The sequence below is a fragment of the Callithrix jacchus genome, chromosome 5 (assembly GCF_049354715.1).
Source record: "Callithrix jacchus isolate 240 chromosome 5, calJac240_pri, whole genome shotgun sequence".
NCBI lineage: Eukaryota > Metazoa > Chordata > Mammalia > Primates > Cebidae > Callithrix > Callithrix jacchus.
Window position 1 is genome coordinate 137,174,261 of NC_133506.1, and position 11,307 is coordinate 137,185,567.

Consider the following 11,307-nt stretch of genomic DNA (forward strand, 5'->3'; position numbering starts at 1 on the left):
ACCTTGTGACAATACCTCACAGTAATAACACCCAGTCACTAGGCTTTCTTATACTTCTGATTTGGTTTCCAAATCGTTGCTCAAATAATCATAAGCAGGTTTCTCAACAGTTCATGAAGCCAAGCAGAGGAGCAGCCACCCCAGAATGCCCAACCCTTCCAGGGCCGATTTTTCCAGCAGTTGCTACTTCCCCACACAGGAGCCAGTCGGTTACGGCAGCACTTTTATTTTTCTTCACACAATGACGTGTTGCTGGGGCCTAATGTTCTCACATAACAGTAGAAAACCGAAATTTGTTGTCATCTCTTTCAAGATTTGACAGTTGTGTACAATAAAAAAAAAACCTTACATAAATTAAAAGGATGAATACATTTACAGGTGTAAATGAAAACCGCTTCCAACTCAAGGCAAGTAACAGCCCATGGTGCTCTGGCAGGAAAACATCAGGTAAGAAAGGAGACCGGGTCCTATGGCTTGGACTTTCCCACCCTGACAGACTGGCAGCCCTTGCCAGCCTCTAGAGCAATCCCAGAACACTAAGCTCTGACACATGAATACCCTGCTCAACTAAGAGACTGCTGGCCATGCACTCACCAAGGCAGACTTGTCTGCCCCCAAGCACATTTTTACCTCAGCCACGAAGTGACCAAGCCACATGTACTAAAAGTTGAAATCTGCTATGTACAGGGTATTAAACAAATAAGGGGAACAATTAACTTGAATACAAGGTCAAAATCAGCAACAAGTTCTACAATCCAGTGCTGATATCAGATACAAGCTTCAAGGACAATTTCTTTTCAAAGGCTTATTCCAGTTTCATGAGGCTAGCATGAGGTGTATGCATTTGCCAGGGGCAAATTTATACTTCCGAATTAACCCATGCAGCAAATGCTACGCATCTGCTCGCAGTCCATTTAGAAGCATTTGCGGTGGACGATGGAGGGGCCAGACTCATCGTACTCCTGCTTGCTAATCCACATCTGTTGGAAGGTGGACAGTGAGGCCAGGATGGAGCCGCCGATCCACACGGAGTACTTACGCTCTGGGGGTGCAATGATCTGCAAAGACAGCCAGGCATGGCTTGAGTTCACACAGCATCCCCAGCCAGGCATCCTGAGCCAGGCCGAGGGCCACCGATCCCTTAACTCACCTTGATCTTCATGGTGCTGGGCGCAAGAGCAGTGATCTCCTTCTGCATCCTGTCGGCGATGCCTGGGTACATGGTGGTGCCGCCAGACAGCACAGTGTTGGCGTACAGGTCTTTGCGGATGTCCACATCACACTTCATGATGGAGTTGAAGGTGGTCTCATGGATGCCACAAGATTCCATGCCTAGGGGACAAAGCCCTCCCTTAGTGGTGCTATGGTGCCCAGAATCAAAGCGCTCTCAGAAGCCCTTAGACTGAACACCTACCAAGAAAAGAAGGCTGGAACAGCGCCTCCGGACACCGGAACCGCTCGTTACCAATGGTGATGACCTGGCCGTCAGGCAGCTCATAGCTCTTCTCCAGAGAGGAGGAGGATGCAGCTGTGGCCATCTCCTGCTCGAAGTCCAGGGCGACATAGCACAGCTTCTCCTTGATGTCGCGTACGATCTCCCGCTCGGCCGTGGTGGTGAAGCTGTAGCCGCGCTCCGTGAGGATCTTCATGAGGTAGTCGGTCAGGTCCCGGCCAGCCAGGTCCAGACGCAGGATAGCGTGTGGAAGGGCATAGCCCTCATAAATGGGCACCGTGTGGGTTACCCCGTCTCCAGAGTCCATGACAATACCAGTGGTGCGCCCAGAGGCGTAGAGGGACAGCACGGCCTGGATAGCCACGTACATGGCTGGGGTGTTGAAGGTCTCAAACATGATCTGAAGGTAGAAGACGAGACGGCTTAGTCAGGGGCAAGGACCCGCGACCACCCCATGCTCACACGCCACAACATGCTGCATGCCAGTGTGATGTGTGGAGAACAGAAAAGAACGCAGGCAGAAACCAAATAAGAAACCTGGAGGCTTCAGGGAGGAAATGCCGGGAGAGGAACAGAGCCTGGAACAGCGAAAGAAACACTTAAATGTCAGAAATCAAGCTGGGCAGAAAATGACTAGGAAAACGGACGAGAGCACGGGCATCGCCGAGCCTCACCTGAGTCATCTTCTCTCTGTTGGCCTTGGGGTTCAGGGGGGCCTCGGTCAGCAGCACGGGGTGCTCCTCCGGGGCCACACGCAACTCATTGTAAAAAGTGTGGTGCCAGATTTTCTCCATATCATCCCAATTGGTGACGATGCCGTGCTCGATGGGGTACTTCAGGGTCAGGATGCCGCGCTTGCTCTGGGCCTCGTCGCCCACGTAGGAGTCCTTCTGGCCCATGCCGACCATCACGCCCTGCAGGGAGTTGCCATCAGGCTCGCCGCGGCCCCCGATCCCATCCCGCAGCGCAGAACCCAGGAGCCCCGTGGCGCCCTCCACTCACCTGGTGCCGAGGGCGCCCGACAATGGAGGGAAACACGGCTCGGGGGGCGTCGTCCCCAGCAAAGCCAGCTTTGCACATGCCGGAACCATTGTCGATGACGAGCGCAGCAATTTCTTCTTCCATTGCGACCTGCCAGGAAAGCGACGGACTCAGGCGGGGCCCGCTGGAAAACAACCCCGCCACCCAGAGCCAACCAAGACCCTCCGGCGGAGGAGCGTTACGCTCCACCCCAACCCCGGAAGCCGAAGCCTCCAACACCACAACAGCTTTGAACCAGCACCCGTGCCTTTTACGTAAAGCCCACCGCCCCGAACTCCGCACTGCGGCCGGGCCCCGCCCTAAACCTACGGCATCCGCCCAACGGTACCCGCGTGGCCCACCCAGGCGGAGCCAGCCTTTTGTTCCCGAAAACGACGCGGCGAAGCGTCCGCGGCGGAAAGCGGGGCCCGCGGGGGTCGAGGGGGGACGGCCAGAAACATCCTCCTCGGGTCCGATGAGGAGCGCTTACCAGCAGAGGAGCAGGGGAGCGGAGCAGCAAGAGAACACCGTACGCGACCTGGCAGCGGCGACTGAGACCGACTGGGGCCTCCCGCGCCGCTTTTTAAGAGAAAGCAGCGCGCCCGCGCGGCCCGGCGGCGCGCGCGGCCCCAGAACATGTCCATATATGGCGATCTTTCCGAAAGCCGGGCGCTCATTGGCCCGCCCGGCCTGGTCACGTGGGGCCCCGGTCCGCCCCGCCCCCAGCCCGCACCACCTCCCACCGGCACCGCCTGCGCCACCCCCGCGCGCTCGCGACACTGGGGCTGGCGAGGGGGGCTGGGTGGGGTCTCCCTCCCGGGGTCGCTCGGAAGGCCGAAGGGCTGACGGGCCTGGCTGCGACCCGGGACTGCCGTGTGGGGAGGGCCGGGCTGCGCCCCGAAACTGCCTGACCCGGGGCGGGGCCATGCGGGAGCTGGGGTGGGTCCCCGCGGTCCGGGCCACGCTGCGGGGCTTTGCTCCCCGGGACGTCCCCTGCGGGCTTTCCCTTCGGGCTCCACGCCCGGGCCGGGCTGGGGGAGGGGCGCGGCGGGGATCCCCGGCGCTCGGCGTTTCTAGGTGCGGGGGAGCCCTCACCTCGCCCCGGTCACCATAGGAAGAAGCCTCCCGTCCCCGAACGCAGCCACTACCCCACAGGTCCCTCCACGGGGCGCCCCGCCCCGGGTCTCCGTGGGTTTGGAGCCCGATACCCCTTTCTACCCGAGCCGACACATCCCTGTCCCTGAAATCACAGGCCCGGTTTGCCCCAGGCGCAGGCTCCGGGTAGGGGCTATCCCGCCCCCTATCTGCTGAGTAGGCGGTGCGCAGCGAGGCCTTTGTTTCATGCTGCTCACCTGTAGACATTATAGGGAAACTGAGGTAGAGACCATAATCTTGACTTTCTTGAAGGTCGGCTCCCCAGTCTGGGGAGGCCGCGGGGAATCCCCTCCCTGTTTTCGAGGCCAGTTAAAGGCAGGGGGTCAGGGCTGGCGTGGGTTTGGGCACAGGCTGGCTGGTCCCGGGCGCGCACGCCTCGCTTGGAGACTCGGCGGGAAGACCTGTCATCCCCGGCACCGGCCTGGCCGCACCTGCTAGCGCGGTGCTTCGGTTACACCCCGCGGGGCTCCCGGCGCTACGGTTTCCGTGTGTGCTGTGGAATTTTCAGGATGAGAGTGCCGGCCACGGAGGGGCAGTGGGGCGGCGCAGTGAGGCGACGACTCGGCCAAGGTCGCAGACCGTTCAGCTGTACTCGACAGGCTGGGGGGCGGGACCGAGGTCCCCACGCGGAGTCCCGCGCCCTGAGCCCTGCAAAGTGAGCTTCAGACGCGGTGTTTGGGAGTCGGGCCCAGCTCACCTGCGGGCTGCAGTCACCCCGGACCCCGAGACCTGTGCCTAAGACCTCGGTATCCCAGGCCTCCCGGGGGTGCTCAGCCCCACAGGCACAGACTCCGGGGACCGGGCAAGCTTCTCAGGTGTGTGCCTTACCGGGGCGAAACCGGGGCTGAGCCCCCAACAAACACACCCGGACTCGCGTCCCTGGGCAAAAGAACGGCAGCCTGCTCGACCCCCGGATGGGGACTTCCACTTGGGGGTCCCAACATACGACGTCACACACCGAGGGACTCGTAGGGGGGGTGGACAGTAGCCACAGGCCCCTCTGTCCGGCGTCCGCCCTCCCCACGTTCCGCTAAGCGCCGGCTGGGGACCCTGCCCCTCCGGGCCTCCGGCCTCTAAAGCTCCTTTGTCTCAGAAGTGCGGAAAGGCGCAGGCCCCGGGCGCGACCCCCCTTTCTTCCCCACGTTGCGGACCCAGGGCCGCCAGGGTCTTGGGGGCGGGTTGGCGCCTCGATACCCTTGGACTCCCCGCCTCCCGGCATGGCGTGAGCCGCAGAGAGTAGGCGCCGCCGCGGGCCGGGCGGGAAGCGACTTCCTCTTCCGCGGCCGCGTCACGCGGCGGGGGCAAAGGTGCGGCCCAGGTGCGCGGCGGGGGGGCGGCGGCGCGGCCATATTTGGCGATTTCGGCGCTGCCGGAGCCCCGCCCGCCCCGCCGGGAAGCCCGGCCCTGGGCAGCGCCGTCCCCACCCGCCGCGGGGCCTGAGTCACCGCGGGCGGGGGGCGGAAGTAACGGACGGGGGGCGCCCGACCGGCGCTCCTGGCCTTATTTAGTCAAGGAGGCCGCCGATTGGCGCGCGGGACAGAGTGGCGGCGGCGGAGCAGCCCGGGGGCGCAGGGAACGGCCCGGCGCCTCCGAGGGGGCAGGGTGGGAGCCTGAGGAGTCCGGAGCTGAGGGCAGCGGGGGACGCCGGGCCACCTGCTCCTGGGAAGTGCGCGGGCAGCCGGAGCGGCCCGGGCGAGGCCTGGAGCCCGCGGGACACGGCGGGGGCTGGACCGCGCGCTGTGATTTTTCTGTTTTGCAGCTGGGCCTCGCCCAGAGTCGCTCCGGGGCTGTCCTGGGTTATGCTCTGTGAAATTAGTGGCACAGGGCGGCCGCCACCCTTCTGGAACTGGAGCTGAGAGGGGAGCTGGGGGGAGCTGGGCGGCCCCCGGAGCTGGGAGAGTCAGCAGCTGCGCTTCCGCCAGAGGTGGGTGTGTCCTTCACATTTCAGGAACGCAGACTTGGGGCTCAGAGGAGCGATGTGATTTTTCTTATCTAGTTCAGTGCTGGCTTTGGTGGCTTTTTTTTTTTTTTTACCATCAGCAATGTGAAAAGTGGTTTTTTATTATGACCTTGTTATGTCTTGTTTCAATTTCGGCCCATTTGGTGGATATGAGAACGGTGGCCCAGGGAGGTGGCCTGAGTTGGGAGGTGTGGCAGAGCTGAGACAACCCAGGGCCTGCACCCCCTACGGCCTGGCACTGCCCCACCTCTAGGTCCTTGCCCTGTACTTCCCTTTACACTGGGTCAGCCTCCAGACTGTGGGTAATTTCCACACCGTTGACATTTCCCCCCCAGCCCTTACCGCCTCCCACCTGGCCAAGACTGGCTACTAGTCAGACAGGGGCTTAGGCATGGGTCCCCACCCGTGGCCTTTGCCTCTGTCACTCCACCTGCCTGGAATGTCTTTTCTTTCTTTCCTTCTTTTCTTCCTTCCTTCTTTCCCTCCCTCTGTCGCCCAGGCTGGAGTGCAGTGGCATTATCTCATACTGCAATCTCTGTCTCCCGGGTTCAAGTGATTGTCGGGTCCCAGCTTCCCAAGTAGCTGAGACTACATGGATGCACCATCACACCTGGCTAATTTTTGCATTTTTGGTAGAGACAGGCTTTCGTCTGCAGTCTGGAACTCCTGACCTCAAGTGATCCACCCACCTAGCCTTCCACAGTGCTGGGATTACAGGCATGAGCCACCACGCCCAGCCTGGAATGTCTTATCTTTCCCAGCAAATGAAACGACAGACCCTGAACAGAAAAAGGAAAACTAGCAAACCCCAAAGCCTCAAGTTTGGTCGTAAGTACCGAAGTTAATTCCTCAGTTCTGGCAGTTGTCCCATGACCCCTTAAGATGCCAGCGTTAGGGGGCACTGGGAGTAGAGCATTGGGGAACCTTCCTTTTCTGTAATTCTAAAGTTATCCCATAATAGAAAACTAAAGAAATCCCAGGAAATGAAAGCTTACCTACTCTCAGCCCCCTTCCCTATTCTCCCACACCCTTTCAGACAGATCAAGTGCAGGGTGATGGTCCTGTTTCCTGAAACTCTTTCCTGGGCCAAGCGGGCTCCGTCTCTTCAGGAACAGTGGTCCTGCAGGCAGTCCTGGTGGGCGAGGCCAGTTTCCTGTAGCTCGGCCTGGCTGCCTCTGAGTTTTGGCTCAAGGGACAAGGCCAGGGTCCTACACTTCTGTCTCCTGGCTGGTGCCCAGCTTGGGGCTTGGTTCTCCTGCCCCACTGTACAGACTGAAGCTCAGGAGGTTCAGCTGGCCATACTGCCGCCCCCACCCTGCAGAATCACTGGGCAGGTGGCTGTGAGTGGCCAGGTGCTAGGATGTACTCTGCGTGTGTCATCCAAGTCTCACCACCAGAGGACAGTCCCAGACCGTGCCATTTTACAGGGAGGGAAACTGAGGCAGTCTCCTGGGTCAGGATAGTGAGCCAGAAGCAAGGTCACATCCTGGGAGGTCAAGAAGGTTCTGGAGGGGCAGTGTGGGCACTTCACACAAGGGCTAGGGGCTGGGGTTCACAGAGATACTAAGGCCAAGAGTCCCTCAGCTGCACCCCCCACCCAGCCCTGGCCCACTCCTGCTGCTCCAGGCCTTCTGGAGACAGGAACCTCTTGCAGTTTACCTGAGGCTTCCCATCCCAGCTGTGCAGCAGGAACCAAGGAGGCCCAGGAAGAGCCCTGAGATGGGAGTCGGACACCCACGTTCTGGGCCCGGGTCAGTGCTTGTGCCTACCATGTGATCTTTCTGTACCCCATTTCTTGTCAGGTGTGTGGCCCATCAAGGGCTCTGAGGCTGCTTGCCCTCCTGTGTGGACAAGAAGTCTGGGGAGAGGAGGGCACCAGGTGGCCCAGCAAACCCCCCAGGCCTCTTGCCTGACACCCAAGGGTTCAGTTTCAGTGATGAGTAAGACATGCTCAGCACCTCTGTGTGTCATGTGTCAGGCCTGAGACTGGGGCACCCAATCCTCACTCTTTCCAAGGGCATAGCCCCAGGCCCGGCTGTGACCCTCTGCTGGGCCTAGAGAAGAAGCCTTTTTTTTCCCCAGGCCTCGGTCCCCACTGGTCCTCCAGAGCCACACGGAATTGGGAGTGTCTGGTCTCCACCTGGTCATTGTGGGCCCCACCCCAGGAGCTCCTGCCCCCCCAGCCCCACCCCTTCCTCCCCAGAGGCAGCACTGCCTGAAGCTTTTGTTTCCCCTCAGGGTGGTTCTTAGCTGAGGTCACAGACTGCAGGGGAGGAGCCAGAAACAAAGATGAAACCCAGGGGCCCCCACCTCCAGCATGGGGCTAAGGTCAGAAACCACCCTCCCAGGCCACAGCCTGCCCCATGTGGCCCTGCCTGCACCCTGGCAGCACCTGTTCTCTGACCCTTCCCATTCCCAGGGCCCTGGCCTCCACAGTCACTTCCCAGGGTTCAAATCCCTGCTGCTCCCAAGGCTACCTGCTGCCCCGATAGAATCTAAGCCCTTCCTCCAGTACTGGAGGTCTTCCACCCCTTCCCCGCCCTGACCACCCCCTCCCTAGCTGTTCCTCTGCCCCCAAAGCTCTTCCCATTGGCGGCCCCCATGCCACCCACAACCTCCCGTGAGCTGCCATTGACTATTAGCTTGTGTCACTGTCTCTGCCCTAGAGCACTGGTTCTTGGGGCACAGCATCCTTGTTCTCCATGGTGAAGCTGGTGCCTCTACCTGGCATAGCTCCCCTACCCCCAGCAGCTGCGTTTGCAGGAAGCCCAAGTAGGGGTGGACTGCAGAGGAAGGAGTTCCCGGCCTGGGAGGAGGAAGGGGAGAGATGAAGCCAGGCTGCCTCCTATCTCCAAAATGACTCTAGGCCTGGCTGGGGAGGGGGTCTTTTTCTGGCTTTCCTCACTGACTCTGCCCCCCCCAGCTGGTGGGTTCCTCCAGCTCTCCTCGGCAGGCAGGGCAGGGAGTGGCTGCCTAGTCCGGAGTGTGCAGGAGACCGGGGTGAGGGAGGCCTGTTTAACCAGCACCTCCTGCTTTGGCCTGCAGTTTGCCCAAGGAGCTCTGCAGAGCGACTAGGTTAGGGCCTCGCCATGTGGAAGACAGAGAAGGGTCAGGGCGGGACTAGGGCAAGAGGCCACTGCTCTGGGTGCTGTATCCCAGAGGCTGCCTCTGGTATGTGCAGAATGGAGGATGCCATGGTCCACCCCAGACTTGGTCAGGGTACCCGAGTGTTAACCGAGTCCTACTTCCCCAGCACACCGAGGGGGTGGGCACAGTAGGGCGGGCTGGCTGGGGACGAGCACTGCATCATGCTCCGCCAGTCCTGGCCTGGGAAGCCCGGACTTGGAAAGCAGGTCTGCCTTTGGGCAACGCGAGCCCCGGGCTGTCTGGCAGGCTGGGCCCAGGGCTGCAGCCCTCACCTGGTGCAGGATGGCAGTCCAGCCCGGCTGCAAGTTGTCTTGCACCCCTCGTAGCACGTGAGCTGCTGCCCCCCTCCCCCACAGTCGGCCTTTCCTGGCCCCAGGGTGCTCCTGGGTTTCATCTCCTGGCTGGTGGCGGAGGATGCACCCCCAGGGCCTCGAGCTTGGAGGCCTGGGGCCGGGAGGTGGCGCCCCTGGCGTGGCCCTGAGGGAGGGCTGAGAATGGCCACCTGGTGTCGTTCCCACCTGGGCCACCAGGTGGGTCCTGCTATCGCAAGGAAGCCACACCTGCCATCTTTCGGGAGCCCTGACTCACCCCGAGTGCCTGGAGGGACCCCTGCCTCTCCTTCTGTCACTGGGTGGAGCCAGCCCACTGAGTCACCACCGCACATTCAACAGAGATGGAGGCAGGGCTGCCCTAGGCCAAGGCTGACTCAGGAAGGTGGGATGGGGTCACCTAGGGCAGTGGATGATGGGGTGGTCCGGTCCTCCACTCAGTGCCAGACCTGCATGACTTACCCCAGATGTCTGGGATCCCTCGTGTGACCAGGGACAGAAGGCCCCCAGCAGGAGGACCCTGGCCCTGGGTGTGGGGCGTTTTTCCGGTGCTCTGCTCCCCGCAGTGGATTGCCCCTGCTAACTGCCAGTTCCCAGAAAAGGAAAGGGAGGGGTGGAGAGGCTGGCCGGAGGCCACCCAGCAGGAAAAGATGGCTCCAGGGCTGGAGGGGTGGCACTCAGCCTCACACATGCATGCTGGGACAGAGGCTTCTCCAGCTCTCCCAGGGCTGGGCCAGGTCAGGCAGGGGCCTCCCCAGAGTTGTGCCCCAAGGGGCCAGGTTGTTTGGGGCTGGACTGGCTCCTGGAAAGTAAGGGGTCAGTGCCGGGCCGGGGGTGTCCAGTCCCACACCAGGGCAGTCCTGCTTCTTCTGGAGCTGTGGGGAGCCACAGGAAGGTCTGGGGTAGGGGCTGCGGTGAGAGAAGACAGACCCAGAAGGTGACCCTGAAGGAGGAGAGCATTTTTTCCTCATGTAATCCAAGATCACATGCTGGGGTCATGTCATGACCAGGGAAGGACAGTGGTTGGCCCAACCCATGTGTCTGCTTGGTCTGTGGGAGGGAATCACCCCAGGGAGTCCCCCGCCTGGCCCCAACCCACAAAAATACCTGGGGCTCTCCTGAAGGTTAACTGCGCCCAGCACCTCGACAGGCTCCATTTCCTCTAGTCCTTAGAAGAAGGCATCCTTTGGGTGAGCCCCTAAGTGAGTGTTGAGTTTGCATATCTGCAGGTACCTTGAGCTCGCCCCCCTGGAACTGGCAGTTTGGTGAGGAATGGAATTTCAAGTTGAGAACTGGCCTTGGATTTTGAAGGCTTAGCCCTCCTGTCTCTTGCCGGCTCTGCTGCTGCTGAGAAGCAAATGTCTCGATTCCTGAGCCAAAGTCGAGGTTGTTTTATGTTTCTCTAAGAGCTTTCAGGCCTTTTCTTGCTCATCTAAAATGGCTTAATGTCCCTGGTGATGCTTTTGCATTCATTATCTTGGCCACTTCCTGAGCCCTGTTTTTGGTAATTTTCTTGTATTATTTCTTTAGCAATTTCTTTTTCTTCTCTTTTCTGTTTGCCTGTTTTGGGATTTCTGTCAACTGGGTATTATACCTTCTAGATTCTATAATAATTAGTTTTTTCTTCTCTTTTTTTAAACTTTCTGGGATATTTCCTTGGCTTCTAACCCTTGAATGGAATTTTTCATTTTATTTATTATAGATTTTTAACCTTTTGTTTTTGAGAAAAAAAAAAAGTTTTTGAGACAGTGTCTTACTTTCACCCAGGCTGGAGTACCTTGGGGCCATCTCAGCTCACTGTAGCTTCTACCTCCCAGGCTCTTCCCACCTCAGCCCTCTTCACCCCCCAGCAGCCAGGACTACAGATGCATGCCACCACACCTGGCTAATGTTTGTAGTAGAAATAGGGTTTCACCATGTTGCCCAATCTGGTCTTGAACTCCTGAGCTCAAGCAATCCACCCGCCTGGACTCCCAACGTGCTGATATTACAAATGTGAGCCACCACACCCAGCCTTTGTTTTGAAATTTCAAACTTGCCTAGTTATAAACATCTTTTTTTTTTTTTTGAGAGACAGAATCTTGCTCTGTCACCGGGCTGGAGTACAGTGGCGCAATCTCGCTTCACCGCAACCTCCACTTCCTGACTTCAAGTGATTCTCCTGCCTCAGCCTCCTGAGTAGCTGGGACTACAGGCACATGCCACCAAGCCTGGCTAAATTTTGTATTTTTAGTAGAGATGGA

At 59.5% G+C, this 11,307-nt stretch overlaps 1 protein-coding gene across 1 annotated transcript; it reads right to left on the reverse strand.

Annotated features, from left to right (window-relative positions):
* Positions 1–210: 210 nt before the first annotated feature.
* Positions 211–3,032, reverse strand: ACTG1 (actin gamma 1). The gene is made up of 6 exons (XM_035302084.3): positions 2,964–3,032; positions 2,456–2,584; positions 2,128–2,367; positions 1,415–1,853; positions 1,151–1,332; positions 211–1,058 (listed from the first exon to the last, which is right to left on the reverse strand). The coding sequence occupies exons 2-6, from the start codon at positions 2,576–2,578 to the stop codon at positions 915–917; spliced, it is 1,128 nt and encodes a 375-aa protein (XP_035157975.1). The 5' UTR covers positions 2,579–2,584; positions 2,964–3,032; the 3' UTR covers positions 211–914.
* Between the last annotated feature and the right edge of the window lie 8,275 nt (positions 3,033–11,307).

Bases quoted from the DNA above. Each gene is read 5' to 3' on its own strand.
- ACTG1 (XM_035302084.3), bottom strand. From the start codon at position 2,578: ATGGAAGAAGAAATTGCTGCGCTCGTCATCGACAATGGTTCCGGCATG. The intron at 1,333-1,414 runs GTAGGTGTTCAG...TTTGTCCCCTAG, and splicing joins GTTCCAGCCTTCTTTTCTTG to GCATGGAATCTTGTGGCATC. The intron at 1,059-1,150 runs GTGAGTTAAGGG...CTGTCTTTGCAG, and splicing joins CCAGCACCATGAAGATCAAG to ATCATTGCACCCCCAGAGCG.